Source organism: Poecile atricapillus, chromosome 6 (genome assembly GCF_030490865.1).
Source record: "Poecile atricapillus isolate bPoeAtr1 chromosome 6, bPoeAtr1.hap1, whole genome shotgun sequence".
In the NCBI taxonomy this organism is placed as follows: Eukaryota; Metazoa; Chordata; class Aves; order Passeriformes; family Paridae; genus Poecile; species Poecile atricapillus.
The window spans coordinates 31,022,849-31,050,126 of NC_081254.1; the positions used below are offsets into that span (position 1 = coordinate 31,022,849).

The 27,278-nt window shown below is 35.2% G+C and overlaps 1 protein-coding gene across 5 annotated transcripts in view; it reads left to right on the forward strand.

The window, feature by feature from the left end:
- Window positions 1–27,278, forward strand: part of ATRNL1 (attractin like 1) — a 432,748-nt gene that overhangs the window by 114,823 nt on the left and 290,647 nt on the right. For all 5 annotated transcript variants that reach the window (XM_058841794.1, XM_058841795.1, XM_058841796.1 and 2 more), the window contains 2 exons: window positions 985–1,122; window positions 18,321–18,414. In XM_058841794.1, coding sequence (XP_058697777.1) covers window positions 985–1,122; window positions 18,321–18,414 — 232 coding nt within the window. The remainder of the gene's footprint in view (window positions 1–984; window positions 1,123–18,320; window positions 18,415–27,278) is intronic.

The window sequence follows — 27,278 nt, forward strand, 5'->3', positions numbered from 1 at the left end:
GCTGTCTTCTTCCAAGTCTTCCACCCACTTTGGCACTGAGGGATTGACAGGTCTGACATGGTTTGACATTTGACAAGCTGCTGTAATTGACAGATTACTAATCTGCTGGGCACCATGAGCTCTGAAGCTCCACTCTATAGAGAGGTCATCCTTCAAAACCTGGCAGCAGGATCAATTATTCTGCGAAGATTCACATTGTGATTTTGCTTCAGGAGTGGTCAGTGCTTTCTGAGTTTTCCCAAAATGTGAAGCTCTGGAGTGGAGCTCTGCTGCAAAATCAGTGGTTTGTAGTGGTGTTATTTGACAAAAAGCAATTTTATGCTCTCAAGTTCAGGTGTGAAAAAATTATGTCCATAGGAATCCAGTTTTTTTCTTTACTTTCACCAAAATTGACTGTAGTGAGGAGGGACTGGAGCTGTTTAATGTGGTCCTGATGTGCTTTAAAGTGCTTTGTATACCAAAGCTAATGAGGGTCAGGGCAATTAAAAATTAGATAATATTTAGTTAATTTATTTTGGAAGTTATCTCTCCCCACTAGGTATGTTTAGCTGTGAGTTCATGTTCTCCACCACAGTAAGCTTTCAAAGGCTTCACATTTGCATTGTAGGTATTGGGGTTTTCGTGGAGTCTCAGTTAGTGACTTACTACCTCTTCAAAGATTTCTGAAATGCCTGGGCAGCATTTTAAAGCTGTAAGAACTAATTCAATCAATCCAGTGGCAAAAAAACCCTTTCTCATAAAACCCCCCTTAAAACTCGCATGTCACAGCACAGTCAGTTCTTGTGTGAATTCATGTTGTACTGCAATGCTGTTTGAAGAGGTTCTGTGTCAAAATGCAAATATATTTATGCTGGTTATTAGTCAGGACTAAACTCCTCAGAATCACATTTTACTACAATTTTATATTATAGTATTTGTATCATAGAGATGATTTTGTTCCAAAGAGCAATTTAGTAGTGAAGCTTTTAAAATATTTTATTCCAGCTTGCCAGTGTAATGGCCACAGCACCTGCATCAACAGCAATGTGTGTGACCAGTGTAAAAACCTAACAACAGGAAAGCAGTGTGAAACGTGCATGCCAGGATATTATGGAGATCCCACAAACGGAGGACAGTGTACAGGTAAGTTCTTCTACCAGAAGGAAAAAGAAAAATATCAAAATGACATTTTATGTAACGTGAATCTAAATGTTTTTAATGTAACATGAAATTAACTTTTCTTTAAAAGTTAGAAGTTTATTTTATAGTAGAGATGAGCTGATCAGCTTAACTAATGATTCAAAATCAGATTAATATATTTAAAGAGAAACTCATTCAGACTCATTTTACTGCTCTCTCAGGAGGAGGAAGAAACTCCCTTGTTGGAGCAGCACCTCAAATGCAAAAATCAAACCAGGCAGCAACTGACAGAACCAGAGGACACAGTGTCAAGCTGTGCCAAGGGAAATGTAGGTTGGATATTAAGGGGAAAAGGGGAAAAGGATAAAGTACTGGAATTAAGGGGAAAGGGATAAAGTACTGGAATGATCTGGCCAGGGAGGTGGTGGAGTCACCATCCCTGGAAGTTTTTTACAAAAGACTGGATGTGGCACTCAGTGCCATGGTCAGGGTGAGGTGTTAGGGCTGGATTGGACTCGATGGCCTGAAGGTCTCTTCCAACCCCATGATTCTGTGAAATTATTTCAGAGAGATGTCACTAAATTCCATATAAATAATCCTGTTAGAGGCAGTAAGAAGGTACTTATACAGAAGTTCAGTATCTGCCAAAATGTCTGGTAACACTGATTTATAAGTATTATAAATATTATTTATAAATACTATAAATATGTGATGCTAGTGGAGAAATTACTCATTTAACAGACAAAAAAGTCTAACTCATGTATAGTTGAAACAAAAAGGTTTGGTATGCTGAGGGTGGCAAGGCACCCATACTTGTTCAAAGTTTATACAGCAGTTTTTAAATGGCTGCACTGGAGTATTCTCCTTGACGTGAAGGACAGAATAAAGTCCAATACTCCAGATGGTTTTTGTATATTGCTGTAGGGCTGCTTTTTCACTTCCATGGGTGGTTTTAAAGTCAACAAGAACTCCTTTCCTTAAAACTAAAGAGGAGCATAATATGAAAACTCAGTAAGGTTGACTTGGAATCCAGGAGGGTGCTGGAAAATTTTTGTCCCACTTTTTCTTCTCCATTACTGATGTTTCTTTACCCAGACATTTGCTTCTCAAGGAATATTTCTTCATTTAAAAGGTTTGTTGGTTCCTCAGCACTCTAATGTGCAGTAGGCAATGCATAAAGCTTCACATCCAGTAAACTCAAGCAAGATATGTAAAAATTGTGTTCAAGGGGATAGAAAGATTAATGTCTAGCCTTATTGACAATTGAACATTTTGCTGAGGCTTTATGATGCTTTAAATAATTCTTAATGGTTCAGTTTTTTTCCTGAAGCTGACAAAATGTTCTTTTGCTGTCTGTATCACCTTTATGGCAAAATGATGTATTCATACAGCTTTTATTCTTCAGGGATACATTAGCTATCAGCCAAATAAGCATTCCATCACCTTTTGTGAAATATGCGTGGTGCAATAATGGCTGAAATCAATTTATAAGACCAGTAAAATTATAAATTTTACAACTTGTTTTTTCAAACCTAGACTGTAAGAATGCGTATTTTTATTGGTAGGCATGATTTTAACAGGAGATATTTTGACAAGAGAATGCTTTAAAAAATAAAAATGGTAATTATTTCAATGCTTTATCTGCTATGGTATGTTGTATTTTTTGTATAGAGCCCATAATAAATATGTTTACATCCTTGGGGTATTTTGAAGGATGTAGTCACTATGAACTGTTGGATTTTCTACAATACCATGATTACTGTGATAGAGGTGCCCAAATTGTGGGCCAGGGATCTCTGCAGGAAAAAGTACCAGAGATCCATAGGTAAGTCTAATCAATGTTACTGGGATTTAAGAGGAATTTGGAACCATTACTGGGATCAGGCACAGTGCAAATATAAAGAAAGAAAGAAATGGTTCTGTTTCTTTTCTCCTTCATTAAGCTAATGCTATTGCTAATGCAGAAAAAAATTAAAGATGGCTGGAAATTAAAACCAAAATTAAAATAGAAACATACAGAGAAAAATATGAGTTGAAGAAAGGGCAACCCAGTTAGAAGCTGAACTTAAGTGTGACTGAAATAAAGAGAAAATTAGACAGGAAAGTATATGAAAAAGCCAATCAATGGAAAAAGGAATGACAAGGAGCTAAAAAGATACCCAAACCAGTCATCTTTATAGTTGCACCTTGTGTCACTTTGATGCTCCCAGCTGAGTTTCTGGCTGGACCCCACCAACTTTCCTTTTCCACTAAACCCAGCCTTTGATTCCATGGCTGCCTGAGCACGTGGTACATTTTCCCCTTTGAGCTCCTGAGTAATTATTTTGAGGATGCAGGTTGAAAACTTTTTAAAGGCATGACAAAATGGTGACTATAACTCTGAAAGTACATCTGTAATACTGCCATATTCTTCATGGATCGAGTTGCTGTAGTTACAGGGACATAGCTTGGTTTTGAATTGGAGGGCAGTCAAGCTGGGGACAGAGGTTGTGCTTGATCTCTGCAGTGGAAAGGTGAAGTTGTGCACTCTGGGACAAGAACTGCAAGCTGTTTCCCTAGCACACTCATGACATAAAATAACTTTTTCCCATTGTTGTGATGAGAGTACTTGTGTATTCAATACACATACTAGGTTTTCTGCTGTCGTGATATATGTACTTACAGGGAAATACTGAGCTCTTAGTTTAACTGTTAGTGATACAGGCTAAAATGATTTGCAAGAAAACCTTCCTTTTTTATATAGGCTCCATTAGCCCTTGTTGTTCCTTAGATCCCTGATTTTGAAAGGAAGTAGGAGGATGTGCATACCAAGCTTTGTGGTCCAGGGAAAACTTTTATCTTTTTTCCTTAACTGTGCCAATTGCTTCCTAAATCCCTTCTGTTTATACTCCAAGGAGATAGTTCAGAAAGCTCTAAAGAAATGACTGTCCACCTCAGAGTGATCAATTCTGTTCTGACCTTTGTCCAGGGATGGCAAATTCTGTTAAAATACAATTATTTTTTTCCACTCTGGTACTAATGGTGTCTTTACAGCTGTCATCAGATAGCTGATACATTTCTAGTAGTATTGCATATGTTATGCTATCAAATTACTATGGAATTAGTAATAGTTGTTATAGAAAAAAGATATAATTCAGATTTCAAAAGGTTTTGAACAGTTGTGATTAAAGAATGGGTAAAAAAATTGACTTTTCTGGATTTTCACTCACTGTAATTGCTGACATTTCAATAGCTTTAAAACAGATCTAAGGACTTGCTTTGCATCCTGATATGATGCAGGCTTAGTAAATGTGACAAATCTTGCAGAAGGACAAAGAAAAGATGGAGGCATAATAACAGGCTTCAAATGCATGAAGGGAAGCTGAAAAGAGAGGGAGATGATAAAGTGCCTTCCCCCACGCCCCCATTTTGGTTGAGGAGGAAGTAATGGGATTAGGTTGCAACAAGAAAGATTAAGGTGGAATACAATGAAAAATTTTTACTGGTTAAACTGTGAAAGATTACCTAAATATTCTATGAAATGTGCATTATCACTTACACTATCCTTTTTAAATTTTCAAATGTCTCAGGCTTTGGGAACAGGTAGGGAAGTAGCTGATTTTTCTTTAGTCCTAATATTCTGTACTGTCTTGGAGTCTGAGATCTAGAAAGCAGGGAGGTATTGAGTAAAGATAAAGTATTCTGATTATATAGGAAAAGGAGCTGTTTATAGCCATATGGATATGGATATTTACCATATTTTGGATCCTGAATGTTACTAAGATGTTACTAAGTTGTATAGTGCTTGCTTTTGAATCTGTAGCATTTTAGTTACTGTGGAGTTAAAAAGCTTTCCATGGTATGCAGGTTTCCCCTGGAGCCGAGACTCTGGTTTATTTGTGTCAGAAGTGTGTGTGGTGTTTTGGTTGCTGATGGGCAATAGTTTGGCATTGGTCATATTTTGAAGAAATAATTACTGTTATTTTTCTTGAAATAACCACACCTAATGCCAATTATTCATTTAATTTCTGTCACTTGAAGTCTCTTTTCAAAACAGAATGAGAGTTAGAGTTTGTATTCTTGGAGTAAAAATGAGCTTTATGTTCACTTGTCCTAATATGTGGCTTGCATTAAAGATGTATGTGCTCCTTCAGTCCCTTCTGACATTTCATTGTACAAATATATAGTTTGAATTATTTTATATTTGATTCATTGCTGCATTCTGTACAAAAATCAGTAATAAATTGTGGGGGTCTTTTATGATAAGGGAAGTTCTGTGACTGTAGTCTGTTAGTTATCTGTTTTTATACAAATTAAAATGGTTTCAGGTAGTCTCTGGTGTCAAAATAGTAGCCATAATAGTAAATTAAATTTATTTCTTACCTTAAATTATGAAATATTTTAAGTTGTACAAAAAGATTTGCATTCCTTCTTGGAAATAAATGGTGGTGCATAAATTAATAAGTCCAGACCCTGTACACATGCTCAAGATTTGTCATCTAAACACCCGGTCTAGCAAAGAAAGCATGAAGAGAGAGTACCACTCAAGTTACCAGGTAAAGTTACAGGATCCTTGTTAAGAGTTATTTCAATGTGCAAGAAAATAAGAGGGAATGTGGAGGTGAATTGGGAGCATGAGGGAATAGGGTGCTCTGGGAAGAGGCAGGTTTGAGTTTCCAGGTAATGCAATTCCATGGGCAGTCCTTGGAGTGCTAATTCAGTGCTGTCAGCTTGTGCCAGGAATATTGAAGTCATCAAACCCTGTCTTGAACAGAATAAGGCACATTCTGTATTGTGGTAAAGATTAGATGAGAGAATCACAGCTCAGCCTTGTCTGTTCCTGGGACACCTGGGGAGCCTTTCAGTCTGAGGTGTTGAAGAGCTTGAAGGCAGATATTCCAAATCACTTTGATTAATTTTTTTCTAAATTTTGCTCAAGTCCTATTTAAGGGATGGTTTTGAAGGCATGAATATTAAAATTCAGTAATAGAAAGTTCATTGTTGAATTGGATTTTGGAAATAAAGCAGCTTTGACTGTTGGTGTGAATGGGTCCTGGATTGCTGTCTTGGTGGTTTCTCTTGGTGTTTTGTTTTCTTCAGGGTCTTGCTCTGTTATGTGTTGTGTGTCTGGGAAATATGTAACTTTTAAATAGGAATTGTAGAAAAAAGTAGAGTTGTATGTGTACTACAGGCTGCACATAAAGTACCAAAAGAAAGCACTATGGGAGATTGCTTGGAACATTTTTGTTTCATCTTTGTGATGTTTTTTAGTATTATTTTCAAACTTATTAATCATCTACTTAGTTGTCACTGTTAAAAAATTGCTCTAGCTGCTTATCATCTTGTCATTTTCTTTCTGCATGGTATTTTAAAAAATTATCCTTACAATTTCTGAGATGCCAGAAAAAAATTCTTTACAGTAACTAATGACACAGGCAATGAATGTATAATACATTTAATAATAATAAGATAACGTAAGCATTTTGCTGTATTGTCATTTTCTTTAATAATGGGAGAATACTGCAAGCAGCATTCAGTCTTCCCAGGATTGTGCTGCCATTGTTGCTTTTACGTGGAAGGAGACTGTGAGTCCCAGCACAGCAGGAACGTTGTGTCTTAACTTGCACTGACTGTTCTCTAAGCAGCCCTAAAAGGCACCTGATGACCATCCTGTAAAAGCTTCCAGCCACACAGGCTTTGGGGTGATGTTTTTTAAGCAACTCTGCAGCATTTCTCTTGCCTTTATAGATATTTTCCTTTCTGTTATCACACACTGGACATTCGCAATAACAAAGGCAGCAGCTTCCCCCCACATTTGGTTTGGAATCGTTGTTTGGAAAGGTGAAGTTAGTCTTTTACTGGTAACTGATTTTTTTACCAGATCTTCAAACCATTATCAAAAGCCAGTATATTTTTAGCAAATATACACCATGTGTGTATCACCTGTGTTTGTACACATATGTGCATACACCTATACATGCTGCTACTTGAATGCATTCCACACAAACTTTTACATCTAGACACGAGCCACCCAACTGGCATGTAACTACAGGAAATGTCTCAAGACATAAAAAAAAGGAAATCAGACAGGTATCAATAAAAGACTAAGTTGTCAAAGTTACTTTAAAGTACCTTAGGTGAAGGATTTTTGGTGAAATTTAACCCAGCAGTAGATTAATTGTATTGATACACATTAGTGATTATTCGTGTTGGTTAAAAGAACATAAACTAAAACTTCTTAGTGGTGTGTTGACACCAAAGTTATGTCTGAAGGATGATCTTCCATGGTGTTCAAATGTTGCTGTTCAGAAGATGTGATTATTCTGCTGAGTTACTGACAGCTGAGATGTGGCGTTTTGAGAGAAGAGGCCAAGGGTGCCACAAGCCATTACTTCAAGTGTCTGTGAAAGGGAGACATGAGGAAGATGTTAAACTCATCCAGGCAGAAGATTGACAATGGTCTCCTTGGATTTTAGGTTCTATTTAACTTTTAAAGGTGCCTAATGGGTGACTTCACAAATTGTTTTCTCTGGCACTATTTTCTGTCCTTTTTACCTATTCAGCAGTGGTAACCTTCATAATGTGTTTTCATCATGGCCCTCTGTGGAGGAACTGACTCTGATTTCCTTCTTTTCTTCTCCAAAAGAAATACTGTTAAAAGCTGCCATGGGCACCCTCAAGAACAGACAGAGATCTGTTCCTGTAGGGCACAAAGGACAATCAATGTCTGAGATATTTTGAAAGATAATTCAATTTGATTACCTAAAAGTAATTGTGGGGTTCCTTTTGCCTACACAAAAACCCACTCTAATGCACATACTTTTAAGTAATATGCATTCTGATTTTTTCGCAGCAAAAGCATAAATTTGAATTTGGCTATCTATGGAAAAATAGATGATATGTGCTAAAGAAAACCAATTGGAAATAGATCCCTGGAAAATTGGCCCTTAGAGCCCAGGGCGATATAAACAGGATGCCTTTGCTCCCCAGCCATATTCTTAGAATACAGTTACACATGTATAGATGAATATGTACACAACATTTGTATGTGAGATTTTATGGACAGCAGATTACATAATTTCACACATTACAGAAAGCAACCTGTCTTTCATAAAGGAAAAAGTTGATGACAAGGAAAACAATTTTTTATTCATGTCTTTTTTTATCTAAAATTGTTGTGTATGTAGTTGATAGAAAGGTACCTGCTAATTTACATTTAGGCTTATTTTTCAAGGTTTCCAAAAGGTATTTAAGCAATGAGTGAACAGAAGGCAGCAGTCTTATTTTTTTCCTTTAATACTATCTCTATTTAGCTTTAAAATTACCTGTAGGGATTGCATAGGGCAGGTAGAGAAGCATCAAATATAAAGCATCCAAATATAAAATTTTATGACTTTATTTAAGGCAGTAAACATAGAAATGGGATTGTTTCCTTAAGAATAATTTTATTTAGTAAATATCAAATATGCTGCCATTGTACTATGAATTTTGGTGTGAAAACACCTGTTGACTAACAGCTTCAGGAAGTGATGTATGATGCTATTTCAACAGGCAAAGTTAGGCGGATGCTGTTGGCCTGAGAAATAACTTTTTGGAGTCCAAAAACGAGAGAGAAAACCTTGCATTTAGAACTTCATCAAGAGACAGCTGTAAACTTAGACTTTTTTTCTTCTACAACATATAGTTCTGTTTCTAAAAGTTTTCTACTCAAAAATCTTACGTTCTAGCACCATGAGTCCTGTTAAAGTAGGGCTAAGAATGAGAGCAAAGAGCTTTTAATGGACATCTGCTGGAAAAACCAGAAATGTAGGATACATAAATATTCTTAATTAGCAGTTAAACATCAGCAAAAGCATTTACTTCTGCATCTTCCCAAAGCAGAACAAATGTTCAAACAGGAGTTTTGACTCTTTAAGACAGTGTGAAATGGCAGCTTGGGATACAAAGGTTTTCTATGGTTTTTCTACTTAGCTGATTTAATGTCTAGAGTGTAGGGAATAGTATTTGTGGATTTCACTGGTGGAAGAGCATGCATTTGGCATTCCATCATTAGCTGCCTAAGATTTTCAGGAAATTTTGTATTAGGATAAATACTGTGTTCTAGAAGCCCTCTTTTCACAGTGACTAAGTATGAAATTAAAAAAATCAAAAGTATCTTTTAGTCCAGGCACCTTGAGGTTAGTCACAGAAAAAAAGAAAGGATTTTCAGTGGATTGGATGCTTATGACACAAGACCACAGGAGTCTGTGTGAATAAGGACATTTTATATAAAAAGTAGGTGAATGTTGGAAATCAGTGGAAGAAAGAGTATGGTGTGCTTTTGTACTGTCTTCAGGTACTAGAATATGGAACTAACTTAAAAAAACCTGTTTGCTTGTACATTGGTTTATAAAAAACAGTCTGTCACAAGTTCACAGCAAAACTCTGTGATAAGAAGCTCTAATTTAAGATTATTCAGACAAAGAAAATATCACATGCTAAATTCCAGAAGATAACATGATTTTGTTTCTGCTGTACAAACAAAATATCTGAAGGTTTTGACAAATGAAGGGACTGTCAAGAAATCCCATTTTGCAGTAGTAGTGGTGTTTTGTTTTGTTTTCCTTAATTTATTTTTTTATATTTCAGTATTGAATAGAGATGACACCAATGTCTCGGATTTTTTAAATAAAATACCTTATCACAGAATAAAAACACTTACTATTAACTAAAATGCTGGAATTGCTTTTAGTAGAAGGAAAAGGGCTTCTTGGTTCATATGAAACACAAAGAATAGGGATTCTAGCACAATAAGCTATTCAAGAAATGTTGTTGCTTTTTGCAGAGATTGTTAGAGTAGTCAGAATAAATACTCTTTTAAGAAGTTTTCCCCAAAGGTGACTTGAAAATTTATTTTCCTTCAATGAATGCTGTTTATGGAACAGTGGCCAAGATAATCTGAGGGAAACCTGTGCTTGGGTTTAGTTACGAATTTAAATTGGGTTCACTTCTATCAGAATGTATTCAAAATTTGTCCTGTGCTACTAAACCAGAAGTGGATTGCCATAGGAAAAACTTAGTTGAGGAAGTTTGAAAAAGACAACTTTAAAAATTACTGTTCCAGTTTTTTTTGACTGCCAAGCAAAATGTGCTAAGCAAACTTCTCAATACATTGTTAATTCTTGTGTACACATATAAATTTCTTTTTGATTTTTTTTTTTTGATTAGAGCTGTATTATAAAGTATGATTTCTAGCACAATTAATTGTAAGTTCAAACACAAAACTCAAACTAAAATTAGGAAACTTTTTATAGATACATTTGTATTCCATAACCTACTTAGAATAATCTTAAGTGAAAGACCTGGAGTTACGCTTCAAGGAAAGTATCCATTGTCAAGTATCAATAGACATTTAGATATTCATAATTTAATGAAAAAAAAAAAAGAGAAGCTGTTGAATGTAACATGGTTAACCTCCAGAGAGAGATTATTTGCGTGGCCATGGGATTTTATAATGTTATGACAAGATGCCTGTTCAACATGTTTAACATTTTTGATTCTTCCTTGACTGCATACAGAAGATTTTTATAAACTTCCTGTCAAGTAAAACTGTTTTAAGTTATCTCTTGACTCTCTAAATTTGATTTTACTTCCTAAACCAGCATGTATGTGCTCATTGCAGAATGATCTGATTTCAGGAATAGTCAGCATGGCAAAGCACTGGTTCAAGCATCACCTTAGGATTGCTGTTGGAACAATTGATTGTGGAGAATCACTGACTTTTTTTCCTTGCCTAAGAAAGTTTTCTTTCCATCCTTAACAATCACAGTGTAATTGTGTATTTAAATCACTAGTCACCAATTTTATCAACTACTGTTTTTTTCCTTAAGCCTGATGTCTACACTAGGCTGCTTTGCATAAGTGTAACTTCTCCATCCAGCCAAGTTGATTCTAATTTACTCAAATGGACTGGAACAAGGCAGCTTTTTTAAAAAGAAAAATGAAAAAACCTTAAACTGTTTCTGAGGTCTACTATGCAACAAAAATATCTGAAACAGTAGAAAGAGTAGGAACAACTTGTACTCTTAATCTGTATAAGTAGCAGGCTTTTTGTGCTTGTTCAGCATCTTATCCTGAGAACTAAGAATTCAGGCATCCTTTAATTGATCACCACTTATAGCTTTTATAGATATTGAAGAGATACAGCAGTTTGATTTATATTATATTCCTTTATCTCTGTGCTTATTTAATCTACTTGCAATGATTAATGACAATTCTCTTGCTCTCACTGATGTTAGTGATCAAGTCCTCCTGCATGCTCTTGTGGAACACAGTTTCTGACAGCGATGAACGAGTCACTCTGCATTCTTATTCTTGTGGTTTTTTTCAGGTTTACATGCTATAAATTTATTTTATGTGATAAGAAATATTTATAAAATGTATTTCTGATGCGCTGTCTGAGCTTTATATCAGTATGTTCACCTTTCTAATGAAATGTGTAAATCCGTTGGTTTCCAAATGATGTTCCTAGAGGAGGTAGGCAGGGCATGATTTAGAGACTTTCAGCTGTCTAGAGATGTACTGATTTTGTCAGCCTCTGATAAACAAACATATTTTACCTGTATTGAAGGAGATGTCAAGAGCTCATGTAGATGCTGTGTCTGGCTCAGGAGGCAGCGGGGGCAGGCAGCTGCAAGCTGAAGATGACATTTTCTTAAATCACTGTTACTTGATCCTCAAATAAACCTTTGACTAAAGCCAGCCTTCTCATCCCAAAATGCAATGGAAAAAGCAGGAATTTTGCTTGCTTCTAATTTCTGCATCTCCCCTTCTATGTGTGTTTTAGATTGAAAGGGTCACTCCTTTCCCTAAGGGGGCTTGGGAACCCCCCTTCAGCTGGTGAGAAAATAGATTTTGAGGCATCATGCAGCCCATTCCTCAACTGATGGAGTGAAGAACCTCAAAAAAACTTGTCATGGCATTTCAGTTTGATTGCAGTTGATTCTGTCTTCATTCTCTGAGTGCTAAATGAAATACATTATGCCAGACCACATTAGTTATTTAAGGAAAGAAAAAGCCTCCTTTGCAATGGAATACATTAAAAATCAGTTGTATTTTGTACCTCCTAATAGCTAATGGAGGGAAATGATTTGCTGACTTCTTTAAATTTCATTACATTTTTGCCTGATAAATTGTGTAAGTAATTTCTTTTCTTTGGACTTTTACTCTGAATGACCAAATACACACAAATAGTTGCAATCACCAATTGTTGACTTCAGATGTTTTTCACCTTAGATTGGAATTTTCCTTTAAGGCTGCTATGAATAACTTTTGAATGCTTTTAAATAGTTTTGCGTTTCATACTGCCTTACAATATTTTTATTTTTGTTTTTGTGCTCTCTTTAGAGAGAATGGGGGGGAGAATAACAGTCTTTTGATGAAAGAAGATTTTTGACCAAAATTTCCAAAATAGTAGAGAAGCTGCTGTCTTAAGAAAATTTAAAAAGACATAAAAACAACAACAACAATAATAATCATAATAATAGGTACTAGGCCTTTTATTGCCTGTAAAAGTCTTAAATACATCTCGGTATGAACATTAGACCATGAAGGCAACCAAAATCTTCACTTTATATTTTTGCTTTGAAAATAATTATCAAGACTTAGTGTTTTAGTTTTTACTAAAGCTAGTAAAAGTTTCTCTATCTGATGTGAAATTATTTCTTTTTTAAGTGATTGTAGTTATCTCTTCTGTTTTCATGTGAGAAATCTCTTCACAGCTGAGAAAACTAAGATTAAGTTAAGGAATAATATTTTGACTCTTGTGAAAGGTCTGTTTAAATGCTTGGATATGTAAAAAACTGTCCCATACATCAGATGTAGAGTTCAGTTTTGAATTGAATTCTTAAAATCTGCAGGTTAACCCAGTCTAAAATTTGTAGGCTATTTAGCAAACTCAACTAACAACTAATATTATGTTTAGAAATGAAGTGAATAAGTGGAAGGAATGAAAAGGAAACGGATAAGTATGACATGTTAAACTTATCTCCAAATACAGTATTCTTAATAATTTCACTTGGATTTTCTCAGTTTGCTATGTCCAAAACTAGTGTGAAAGTTTCAGTTTTTCAAACAGATTAACATGGAAAACATGAAATTGCTGCTACTGTACTTCATGAGTTCATGTGGCAGTGTTTTGGTGCAGCATGTTTTTTTGGTATAAAAAGCATATTATTCCAACAGCAAGCCATAAAAATTCTGTACAGCGGCATGAGAGATTCAGGCACAGTGTTACTCTTGTTAATTGTTAAGATTCTGCTCAATTCCTAATCAGAAAAAAAGATCCTGTCTTTCAGTGTTAATCTCGTGTGTTGCATTTTCATTATCTACTTGTATTAAACAAAATTATGGTTTTCCAAGCTGTCTTTATACTGTTCCTTGTTGATGATTAAAGACAGCTTTACTGTGATTGCTTGAGAGGTATTTATTACAAATAAACAAAAGAAATCAGTTCACTTTTCAGGATGAATGATTTGAACAGAAGGAATAATGAAATACAAACACTGCAGAGCTATTTTACCAGAGCAAAAATGGCTAAAGAACAAATACAAGCCTTTAATTGATGAGGGTTGTCTTTAAGTTCAACCAATCTAAATCTTGATTTCTGCCACAGATAATCAGTCTGTTGGTTTCTGGGTTTAACAGGATAAGTATCCCACTTTTGGAATGTATATTTAGTCCCAAAGCTAAGGAGATGACACCTGTGATTTCCAGATTGCTTGACTGTTGCTTTTCAGGAAGAAGTAATTGCCTTGCCAGTGGTCTCATGATGGCAGTAGCTTTAGTTCAAGGTTGAGTGAAATTGCTGTGTTTTCCTACAACTTTGAGTTCCATATGTGAGTGACAGAAATCCAAGATATTTGTCTATTCATCTCTTTCTCACAGTTCTTAGCACTGTGTTAGTGCACCTGTTTTTTTTCTTTTCTCTGCTATTAGGCTACTGTAAAGAATAAATTGAGACCAAAGAAAGATAAATCACAAGGTAAAACAAGAAAGAGGAAAATAAGATTAGTTATAGATGTGTTAATATTTCTATTAATACTGATTTATTTTGGAGGATAATCATGTCACTGTAAAATGACAGTTCCATTTCTACATGTACAGCACTATGTTCTAATAGCATCTTTTTTCCTGTTTCTTTTTTTTGTTGTTCTCCTGTTTTTATTGGTCATTGCTTCACAGAAGTTCTTTAGCTTAATTTTAATGCTACTCAAATAATGATATTGCAGAAATTATGTTGACCTGTCTCAAAGGCTGAATGGGTGTATTTCCTACAAAAGCAACTGTTGAATGCAAAAAGGGTACCAGGGTCTTCCAGCTAAATAAACATTTCTAGAGGATTAAGTGACTAGACAGTTTTGCAATATTAGTAATGTGGAAAATGGTCTCTGTAGGGGAGTTGTCATCTGAGTAGACTAATGGATTACATAGGTGAATATTTACAGGGAAACTGAGCATTAAAATGTTGAATCTAATAGAATTTTATACTCATTAGTTCTTATTTACTCTAGTCTAAGAGAAACAGTGTATCTCCTTTTCTTTTAATTCAACTTATGGCTTGAATGTTAGCAAATTTAGCACACCTCAATATTTAATGGCATTGTCATAGTTTTCCTTTTAAAAAACATCCTTTTAAAAAAGGTTTCTTATAGTAATTATCTATGTGCAGCTATTGTTTAGCAACCTTTCATGTAAGCAAACGTATTTCCTTTAAATCACCATCTGTAGTGAGCTCCATTTGAGAGCAAAAATGCTCTTGCAGCTGTATGTTGGAGATGGGGGCTAAGCAATAAGTGTTTTTAAATTCAATTGTTTAAAGCACTGCATGGAAATGGTGATGGGTATTGTTTTGTTGTCAGCATCAGCAAGAACATTTATATGCTGAGCTGGCAACTTGGAATCAATCATACTGTGGATTTATTATTTAATAAATTCTATAGGGCTGTGATTTTGCAGCATGGATTTGCTCTACTGGGTTGTATTGTTTTCATATAATCTTTCTGTTCCACTTAGAATCTGCATGTTGTACAAAAGAACATTTTGAGCTGCTTTTTCCCTAAAAATAGAGTAGGTATTGCAAGGCTGTTTTTTTCTTGTAGTTTTTAAAGCTCTAATGTCATAATTTCATTTAATATGTAAAAAATACCAAAACAGACGTTTAAATCGTATCTTTAAAGCAGGTTTTCATTGTGAGCCATAGATTATTTATTTAAAATATTTAATTATTGGTAGAAAGCATGGTAATTAACTATTTAAAGTAACTGTTTAAACAAAAGCAGGTGTGTATGGTGTAAACCAAAGCTGGAGATGAATGCACAGAGCGGTATGGGAGGACTTGAAGTTGCACTGAACTCACTGTTTTTGTCCAAGGGCACAGCACAGTAGCCAGAATCATGGGACCTTTTAATTTGGGAAAAACGTCTCAGCTCACCCAGTCCAGCCGTTATCCCAGCACTGCCAAGCCCATCACTAACCCTCATCCCCAGGGGCCACATCCACACATCTTTTAAATCCCTCCAGGAGCAGAGAATTCAGCACTTCCCTGGGCAGCCTGTTCCAGTTCTTGGCAGCACTTTGAGTGAATGAACTGAAGTGTTGGCCTCAAAAAAAGTATGGAAAATATAAATTGAATCTCTTTTCCTCATTTCTGCCAGCTGACAATGATTGATACAGAATACGATTTTAAAGCTGATTCCAAGACTTAGTCTATTTCTAGTAGCATTAGGCTGGGAAAGATCCTACCTTAGCTGCAGTTTTAACTGCATTCACTGAGAGTGGGTAAGCAGAAACAAATGAAAAATACTAAAGAAAATGTTTATAGAGGCATCCAGAAATATTGGGGTGATGGAAGAGTGTCAATCTTCCAAATGTCCTACAATATTGTCCTGCTTCTGCCATTGCATTTCTTTGATCACATACACTCACATTTGGTTCAGTAACAGCAGTGATGGCTTATATGGTTTTTTTTGGGTTACACCTCACATAGATCCACAGATTGGTAGGAATCCATTTTTAATCACACACTTGCAAGCCTGAGATAATTAACTGCATATAAAAAGTGCATTAAAATATGCTTATGTTGCTGTGAAACAAATTTTTTCTAGATGAGATTTAAAAGGTGTAAATGCAAAGGTGTTGGGATTATTCAGGAACAATGAGATTAATAGGAACTTTCTGAATGAGAGTAATAAATGTTCATTGAAGTGCTGCTACTATATAATCACTTATGTTTTCCACTTTCACATTTGTGATCTACCTCCTATTAAGTGAGCAATAATTGTGGGAGCAATCAATTAAGGTTAGTTGGCAATAGCTTTTATATTTGTCAAAACACTGACAGCTTTTGGAATGTGCTTCAGAATTCACCCTTTTAGCTCCTTTATAACTTTTGTGCTGTCTTGTGGAGCATCACTGTTAAGAGCACTTGAATATAAGCAGAATAAGCTGCTAAGAATATATTCCTGTATTTTTCACTGAAAGCATTGCAAATATTTACACAATTAAAATTAACTTTTGGAAAGAGGCTTTTCCAGCTTAAAGTGCCCAAATAATAATTCCATAAATGTAGAGTGGAAAACATCAATTGATTTGGGAAAACATAACTGATAATGCAGTGGCAGCTCTTCAATGGACATTTATTGTAGTGTGTCAAGAGAACAGCAAAATTACAAAATGTAGGATTTTGTGGTAACTGTAGGTATTTCTCAGAAGTGTTTTGTTATGAAACAGAAAAACATCACACATCACTATGTGCTGCATAGAAGTTTTTGGTGTTTCTTGTAGACAGATAAAATACCTGGCACCTCCTTAGTAAGAATTCTTCCTTGAGTTCAGCTGCCTATTTAATGAGCTCTGAATGCTGAACAAACCATTGAAGTCCTGAAATGGACATATTATTTCAATAATATCTTACATTTAATTAAGTTTTTACATTGTCTAGTGCCTTTTCCTCTATTTGTCTTAGACTGTGGCAGGGAGGTGAGTGTGTATGGGATGGGACACTGTCAAAGAAGGATTTATTGTGTGTTATTCCTTATCAGTATAAGGGAAGTTTAAAACTCAGTCTGTGATAGGAATTCAATATGAGAATATAAAGTGGAGAGTAAATTTTTATCTTTCACAGGTCACCACTTGGTACCATATCTGTTCCCAAGCAGGATCTCATATATTAAATTCTTTATCTTAGTCATAATTAAAACTTCAGTGAAAGTATAGTATGAACATCATGGTAGGTTCAGAGTTATTTTTGATTAAAGAAGGACTTGGAATGTGGTGTGAATATTAGCAGGGAGTCATTCCATCGATGCAGGGATGTATGGATAATTTACCAGGGAAAGATCAGTAAGTTTTGCACACTTGGTCAGGAATAAAAAATGGCTGCCTAAACAAGATAGTAATTCACTATTCACTATTCACTATAAATAAACATGGAAAGGAAAAGGAAGAAGAGATCTCAAGAACTGGGAAGAGGAAGATATTTTTGAGGTGAGAATCTGTCTGGCAAGCAAGAGTGGCAGTGAGCAGACCACTGTGGAGAGAATTACTTTGGCCTTAAAGTGGAATGGAGTGATGATGATGTTCCTGTGATTCCCCTTCAGTTCAGATTTCAGGAGCTTTTCAAGTTGTCTGTTTCCTGCTTCTAGAAAATTCTTGTGGGCTACCTGTAGTGTTTACTCCATCTTTGTTCAAATGGTTTCAGAGATTTCTTTTTGTTCGCTTTTGTCAAAAGGAAGAATTCCAATTATATTAGGTCTTTTACTAAACATCTGCAATAATACTTTAATTAGACTTTTCTAACTAAATGGATTTTTGTCATTGCTTTTGTCATTGGTCATGATTTCACCCTGTATAGCAAATTATGAAAAATTTTCTGCATTGCACATTAAATGGTGGGATTTAATGGCTTTTCTCAAACTGCTTTTACTTAAGGTGTAGAGGAGAGCCTCTAGTGACACTTGAATAATTTTTAACTCTGCAGAAAATAAAGTAAGAGATATGCAAGTGAATTTTTCTGGAAAATATAAATGAAGTAGTAATAGGTAAATATTTCAATACAGCTTGTAGGAAATGTGTTTGGGATGAGGTATTAAAATTAATGAATATTCATTTTGTTATCAAGTAAAGTATGAAAAAAAGTGAAAAAAGTAAAGTGGAAATCTTACTTTTCCTTTTTGATTTTACAGCTTGCACATGCAGTGGACATGCAAATATCTGTCACATGCAAACAGGAAAGTGTTTCTGCACAACAAAGGGAATCAAAGGAGACCAGTGTCAACTGTGAGTACAATTAAATGTAGCCTAAAGTTATTGCAATCCTTGGTTAGTGAATAATCACTTTTTTCCCCATTTCACATCCTTGTTTTCATACTGAGTTCTATGATTGACCTGCTAATGTTTTAGTGGTGGATATAGTGTTCCCTACATTTCTCAGGAAATTTCACTGTTACTTAGACTTTTGTTAAAGAATTACATCACAAATATTAGTAATCTTTTGAAGATGCTAAAGACATCTAAAAAATCCATTTTGTTTCCAAGAACAAACTGGAGGATTACCTCTATTTTTCTTCCTTTCTCTTAAGTTTTTAAAATATTAGTGTAAGAAAAAAATAGATATGAGTTAGTAATTACATTCATTATATTTGTCAGTTATCTTGATGGGAATCTACAGTGATTTAAATTTTAGGGTTTTGGAACCTCATTAAGGTGTTTTAGACATTTTCCCACATCATAAAATTGAGACTATAGGAATGTGTAGGCCTGTCACGGAAAGTCCTCTTTTTTGCACTGGAATAGCTTTTTTTGTGTTTAGAGGAACAGTTTGCACTTTCATAACAAATGAAGTACTAAAACCAATCAAGTGCTGAAGTGGAGTAACTTACCAAGTAGGAGAAATAACACATTGAAGTTAACTGTGAATAGCCTTATAGTTAAAGATGTTTCTTTCAGTCTGTTCTGTCAGGTACACTGCATTATTTAATAGGAACCTTATTCATTTTGCAGTTATAATCATTTTAGTAGTATTTGCCAACAAACTTAGCAGTGTTGTTTGGAAGTGAGGAAAAGGCACATGAATCCAGGTATCTCCTCCCCAGCAGGGAGAGGTGCCAGGTGCCTCTGCTCTGCCTGGCACAGCACATCCACTTACACTGACTGGGTTTGTGAATTTGTCTTTGATACACCCAATGAGCTGGCTTGGATCCTACCCTTAACACTTCACTTGATTAATTGTAAAGAAGCAAGAATTTCTGATGCAGAGGATCTGTGTATATCCGTGAGAAAGAACTGTGCTGGCAGCTCTACTCTTCCCCTGCTACCTCTGGGATTTTGTGTCCAGCTAATTGAAGACTCTCAGGTTGAGATGGGAAATCAAGATTAGGACTAAATGGTGAAATTTTATCATGACAAAAGCAGGAATGATAATATCTTTAAGCTCTGAATTAAGTCTTCACTGAGAAGTCTTTTTTTCCCTCTTTTTGTGCCCAATTAATCAGTTCTAGGTGTTAATGAGTGATCTGATTACCAGCTACCAGCTATGGACTTGCATTCATGCCATTCTAACTATACAAAGGATAGGAAGAAGAATCCCCAGCATTTTTTTCCTCTGTCCTTTGTAACACTGGAACCACAGAAAACAATTTCTGTGCTGAAAATGCCAATTCTTTACTGACTGCCCTCCACATAAGGCACTCCTTGCAGGCCTTCACCCCAGCCTGTTTTTCATGTATCTCTGTATCTTTGTTGTCCTTTGTCCTGTGTCTGTTTCATCACTGTTTTCTCCACTCTGATTTGGGACTTTTGTTTCAGATGATTGGTTGTGCTGCTCAGCTGTGTCAGTCAGCTGTCCCGAGTTTGTCTATCCTGAAAGGTTCTTTTATTCCACTTATTGAACTAGAAAAAGTTTTCCTCGTTGTGGACTTACCTTGTCAGAATTTACAGCAATTGCACAACACAGATGAAACAGAAATTGGAATTTTGACTTCTCAAGAGGAAACTTAAAATTGCAATTTTAGACTAAGAAATCCCTTTTTTAGTCACATGTAATACATTCCCCTTCTAGATTCATACACAAACCAAAGGTTTGTCCAGGGCAAGCTGTGGTGTTAAAACATTTGATATTCTAAGTGTTGGGGTTTTTTCTTTGTTTGTTTTTTTAAAAAATAAAATCCAAAGCCATTTTCAATTTTATTTTTTTTGGCTGTGACTTCAGGTTGTGAGATTCACATCTGTTGGGTTCATAAGCACTCAAGCAAATAACCACAGATTTTGAGTTGGAGGACATCATCAAATGATATGTTTAGAATTTGTCATTTTACTCTGATGCTTGGTTTGAGAGACTGATCCATTAATGTATGGAAGTTTCAATCAAATGTTTTTTAACTATTTCCTTTAGAACATCAGGAAATGAAGAACATGAAAAAAATTAAAAGCAATCACTAATACATCACTGAATGCAGTCCTATACTCATTCTAAACTTCATATGAAGAATATGAACTTGATTTATTTTGTATTATGCTTTAAAAAAATAGAAAACTATTTCCTCTTTAAAAATCATTTGTACACTCACAACCTCTCTTGAATGTATCATAAGATATATATGCAGTCATTATCTAGAAGATAAGGAGAAATTTGAATCAACTCAATGCTTTCCTTGTATTTATTACTTTATTATATTCTGTATAAATCATCTAAAACTTTATTCAAATTGGGGATATTGTTCTCCATTGCTCTGGATGAATGGGTTTTTTTTTTTTGCTACTTACTACTTAGGCTGTTGAGCAATCTCAGCAGCAAACCTACAACCTTGTGGTTTGCTAAAATAAGGATTTCAATGAAAATTCCAACCTCTGGCTGTTCAGTGAGAAAGTTAGATTTATATTTCTGTCAAGAATCCTATTGATTAAGAAGTCATAGCTGCAGGGCTCTATGTTATGTTACACACCATGCCTTGTGGGCAGAGTTTTTATGAAATCAGGGAAAGTTTACAACACTTTTTCTTTTATTTTTCCATCCCTACCTTATCAACTCTGTGCTTTTATGGAAGATCTTATTTATTTTATTTTTTATTTATTCATGTATTTTTTAGCATATCCATCTCCCAGTTTATTAATTTCTTAATTGTGCTGTTGGATGGCATGAAGCACAGTGTCATTTGAAATCAAAATTAGTTTTGTAAAGCAACATGGAGCACAGATTTGCATTTTGTTTTACAGTGTTTCTTTAATGACACATGATCATATATTTTTCAAATGTTAGTATTTTTGCTTCTGTTAAGTTGGTAGTTTCAGTTGGTAAAAACCTTTAGTAGTCTTCTAATACCGAGGAAATTACTGGAATGGTTTGATTATTCTAAGTAACTAGACTGTAAACATTAAAAACAGATACAAATAAAAATACTTGGATTCTTGGGTTTCCCCTTAATTTTTTGAACATTAAATATGTGGTTGATAGTAACAGGAAAACCATGGTGACTTAAACCATATTTTTTTGAGAAAACTATTGCTTTGAGGCAGTTTTTAAATCTAATTTTCTCTAACATTTGATTACTAGTTGCTGATTTTATTTTCTCATAGAATTCTGTCGACAGAGGTTTTAAAAATTCCATATGTTTTGGTGTATCCATATGCAGGATTATACACAGGGAACTTTTCAGGGAATAAGCTTGTAGGGATGTGCAGAATATGCTAATGAGATGTTTCAAAGTTCAAATTTTGATATTAAATGACAGAAATTTCGCTGCATGCAAGGAAGAAAAATACAAAAAGGATGGGATCAAGTGAGTAATTAAATAATTCTTTGAGAGGTTTTAGTACATCTGAGCTCTTGCAAGTGCAAGATTCCTTGGAGATGTGTCTGTAGGTTTTGTCATCACCATGTAAGAACTGGGCTAAAATTTGGCTTTAAAACTTCTGTACTGAAGGACTACTAGTTGGAAGGAAAATACTGGGGGAAAAGTATGATGTTAAATCTCACATTTCATAGTATGTTTTATATAGTTGTAAGAAAGAAAAATTCAAGATTATAAAATGTATTGCTCATTTTAGTTCTTATAGATGCCCACACCATTAATTTCTTAGACATACCTCTTCTGTAAAAGTGGAAGAAATACTATTTTATTTATAAAAAGATACGGTGTTTATTTGGTAAAAATCTTTCCTGTATGTAAGCTTTAAATAGCTATTTAATAATGTAAGGATCTGTGCATAAAAAATAAGCACTTATTGATAGTCTGCTATACATAAGATTTTTAAATATCCAGCCATACTCCTCTGTATAATTTCCCTCCACAGAATGGTATAATTCCTCTTACCAGATGGAAAGGCAGGTTAAGATATACTGGGTTATGAGTCAAATTCACCATTCTATTGATATCACTGCAGCTTTATTTGCAGATAGCAGAGTAAATCTTTTCCCAATTTCCACACAGAGCTTCTCTTGCTGCTCTCCAGTAGGGCAAGAATTGGCAGCAATCATATAATGAATTCACTTGATTTGAACTTCCTTTATTGGAGACACACACAGAAATCCCAAAACCAAACAGACCAAAAGGAATTATTTTTGCTGGAAATTTCATAAAAAAACCCCTTATTTTATTGAGAAACTGTCTTTACCTGATTGAGGGTATAATACATTTAATACTGGTTACTGTGGTGGTTGGTGGGTTTCTAAAGTAAAGTCAAAAACTATAATATTTAGTGATTTAAATTACTACAGGAACAGCATTTTGGTGTTTTTTCTCCCTGATTTCAACACTTTTCCCCCCTATTTCCATAATTTGATAATATTCCTCCCTTAGTTTTGCATATTTGGTGGTATTTGATAGGAGATGTTTCTACCTGTTCATGCTGAGTCCGGTCCTTGAGTTTTCAGTTTAAGAGAAAACTTTGACATGCTAATGCATGTTACTCCATTACCTGTGATGATTGGAGGAGAATTACAGCAAAATCTGTCATGTAGCTGTTGGTGGGTTTAGCAACTGCCTCTCTTCCTATTTAACTGCCTGAAAATTTCATCTTGCCTCTGTAAGGACGGGTTCGTGCCCTCAGCTGGTTCTCAAAGAGCTGGATCATTAGGTTTCTAAGGAGAACAATAAAATAAAACTCCTACTTCAACATTTATGAGTACATTTATGTTTTAAATGTACTCATTTACTGCTCTACATGTAGTAATTATTGTCAGATGTTTCAAGGATTTCAGATTTTTTTTCTTTTAATCCATGTTGCTAGCATCAATCATTTTTTTCTTAAATTGCAGCTTTCATTTAAGCAATATGTCTAATATGAAACTTCAGAACATGACCCAAATGTACTCTAGTGCCTCAAACCCTCAGAAAGCACTTGAAACATTTGAGATCCAAAATTTGAAGAAAAGGAAAATGCAGGTTTTGGCAGTATTATATGTCACTCTTGGTCTTTCTGTTGATTTTTTTGTTGTTGCTGTTGTTTTTGTTCTGCAGTAGGCTCAGTATATTCAGTATATTATATGGTATATTCAGTATATTATATGTAAAGTTCATGAGGCTCTCTGGGATCTTTCAGAGTTGCAGTCTCTCTGTAAGTGAAACAACACTTTTTGTAAGCATTATTACTTCCAAACATTACATTTTATTCAAGAAGTTGTCCAGTTTTGCAGAAATAAAGAACTAGAGTTGGAATGTCATATATCATTCCTGGAAGACAGTGCTCTCAGAGCAGAAGTGACAATGAGTGGCTGAGGGAGAAGCTGCTGAGAACCTTGCAGAGAGCTTTTTACCTTGGGACTTGGTTGTGTTCTGTCCCCATGAAATATGCCTTTTACTTTTCTGGGTTTAGTACTAATTGTCTGGGAAGTGGGGAGCAGTATGGGAATGAGAGTTTCTCTTTCATTAGAATAAAGTAATTTTGCTTTGGCTTCTAAGTTAGGATCTTCCATAACTGTCTGTATGCACATATATAAAAATGTCTTTTGGTTTGGCAAGTTCAGCAAAGGAGAATCCTCTCACCACTAGGCTTTAGTTGTTTTCTAAGATTTTTTTATAGTCATGACTACCTCTTCAGGCTACCTCTAAAAATGATAAGTCCAGAGCAAAACAGGAATTTTTTACAATTGTACAAACATTTTTAAAAAAATTATAAAAATTTTTAAAAATTTTTAAAATTTTGCAATTGTAAAAAAAAAATTGGCTAAAGAAGGAATGCAAGCAGTGTCCTTGTCTCTTGTGCTCAATTTGTTTACATTTGTATGTGCGCTGGATAGAGATTTAATTAATATAGTTTTGGTTTCCTATTTGAAACATATATAATGCTGGATTTTCTTTCAAAAGAAGTGAATCTCTTGTTCTTAAAAATTGTTCCTCCAGTGCCATGGCCATGTCATTCAGTGACTGGCATTTGAATAATCTGTTTTGCTCAGTGCAGGTTATATCAGTGAAGCAGTGGAACAGGGCAGGCTGCCCAAGCCTTTCACAGATCCCATGCCAGTGTGACCTTCATTTGAATTCCTGTGCTCAAGCTCTATTTGTTGTAAGGCAAACCTCTTTATATAAAATGCTAGTAATTTTTGGTGCAAAGTGTCAATTGTCTAGGGATGTACAGTTAAGGTAATGCTTCTACATGCTATTTTTATTAAAATAGAATAATAGCACAGCTGAAAAGAATCGATAAGTTTGCATATTCTTCATGTCTGAAAGAGACTCATAAAGACTTAAAGTTAAATATAGGATGAGCACACTTATTCTGCCTTTAATTAGTTATGTACTGAGTTTGGACTGAGATGAGATTAGGAGTGGGAGTGATGCTGATGTTTACTCAAACAGGAAAAAGAGAAACAAGCGTAGACTGTGCCCCATGGAAGAGTTACTGGGAGGAAGAGAGAAAGGGAGGTTCTGACTGCCATAAAATTGATTTATTATTGAGTCTGATTTTTTCTTACCCAGCAAAGTTGTAGCTTCAGTTTCTGTGCTTGTTTTTAGAAAGAAGGTCAAAGGGCTTTGTGGATTGGGTGGCTTTACATCTTGCCTTGGGCTAGCTTTAAAGCAGAATTACACATATCTGCATAGCCAATGGTTTGTCTTTGTCTCAGGCAGGGTCAGAATAGATTGCAGAGACTTAGCATTTGAGGTTGTCTTTTTTAACCCCAGTTCAAGCAGTTGAAAATGATGGGGCTCTGCTGCATTGCATCAGTCAGGGTGTGCAATGGAGGCACCTGGGGATGCTTCTCTGTGGCCAGGACTGGAACTCAGTTAAGAGTTAGGGATGCTGAGTAATGTAAGTCATGTAAGCCAGAACTCAGCATGAACAACTCTTCTTGTAAAGTACCAGCCCAGTGGGGAGAGGTGTTTGCAGTTACACCATCTCCTGGCATTGCTGCCTTGAGAAAATGAAAAAGGAGACTGGAGAATTTCTTGTACAACAGCCAAGAGAGTGTTCAGATTCCAGAAAACACTTACTGGAGGCTGCTGACAGTGGAGACAAACTTCCTTTCAATATATGGCTCTACCAGGCATTTGCCTTTCCTCACCTGCATGAGCCAAATACCCCCAACACTACAGTCTGTTCTTTCTGTCCAGGTATAATGCTGGGGTCTCCACAAAACACAAATACATGCAGCTTGATTATCATGCTCACTAGGTTTCTAACCATTAGTATAATATTCTCTTCTTTCATTTGCTTTCAGTTCTGTTCTATTCTGTTGCTGGAGTTGCATTATGAATTGTCATTGTTCATTGGAGCTGTAATTAATCTCACAAATCAGAAATTGCCATGGGTAGGATCTGTGAATTACTCTGCAGACAGGGAGAAATAACACAGATTTCCAGTAGAGTATGAAGTTGGTTGACCCTACTGTTTTAGTTAAGGATAAGTCATTCATTTTATAGAAGGAAAAGAAAATAACTGATGGCTTTTCTGGCTACTCATCCTGCTGTTATCAGAAAAAAAAAAAAAAACTTCAGCTGAGTTGTGACTGACAAAACCAGATATTTCAGGGAGTTCTTTTTATAAAATTCTACTATATACTTCTTGGTTGTAACTGATTAAATTCAGTGTATGCTGTGTTACAGTAACAGCCCTTTGCATCATTATTATTATTGCTGGCTACTGCTACTGCAGTGAGCTTTGGACAATTAACTATGGAGCAGGAGGGAGGAAACCGGTACTTCCTTTGTGGAAGGCAAATATTTACGGAGATTAAAAAAAAAATAAATTGAGAGTAAACAGTCCTACAGAACTTTATGGAGGACAAACCTTTTCAAGGTGATCATCTTTCAGAAAACAAATGTTGCTAGTACAGTTTTTATGGACTTGGTATCTAGAACAAAGAATTTGACAGATTTTATTAGTTTTGCCTTCATGATGCACAAACATTGGTCAGTTTTAGTATGTGTAAACATTTGAGGAATCAGTGGTGTCAGAGTGGTTTTAATTTTTTGGTGTTTCTTAGGGGATCTTGGTTACTATAAGAGATACAGATCATCTTTAAAAATGGCTTATCAAAATGTTATATATTATTGGTGTCCTTTGTGCTGGGAAAGAGCTGAGGAGGAAAGCCAAGGCATTTCTGACATGCCCCCAAAAGAGAGAAGGGAAAGAGCTGGAAAGAAGGACTTACAGCAGTATTGCTGTGCCCTTCATCAATGTCCTTTATTAAAAAAAACCACAATTGTTTTTGCTGTATAAAACCATCAGTTTTCAGTTGTTTGATAAGCAAGTAAGTTACTTAAATAGTTTTCAATTTAGGGTAAGGTAAACCAGTCTATACTGATGTACTATTGGATTGCTACATCTGGAGATGTATTAATTGTTTCTGAACTTTGTATAGCTTTTCCTTTCTTCTGTGGTTTCCACCAAGGATAAAATAGTTACTTAACCTTCTCTTGTAGAAGCAATTAAATATATTTAGGAAAAAAAATCATGAAATTCTTTCCCTGAATCATTCATGGTACCACTGTAATGAGTATTTAGTAAGATTTTTCTACTATTTTATTAGAGAGAAAGGAGAATTGGTTCATTTTCCTTAACTGATTATCAGAACAAATGAAGTTTGGCTTGATGAAGTTTAGAGAGAATGGAGTTACATTGTAAAGAGAATTATGATTTAGTTACAGACATTGATTTCAGTATACAAAACTGGTATTTCATTATGTGCTGCTGGACTTCAGCTACTC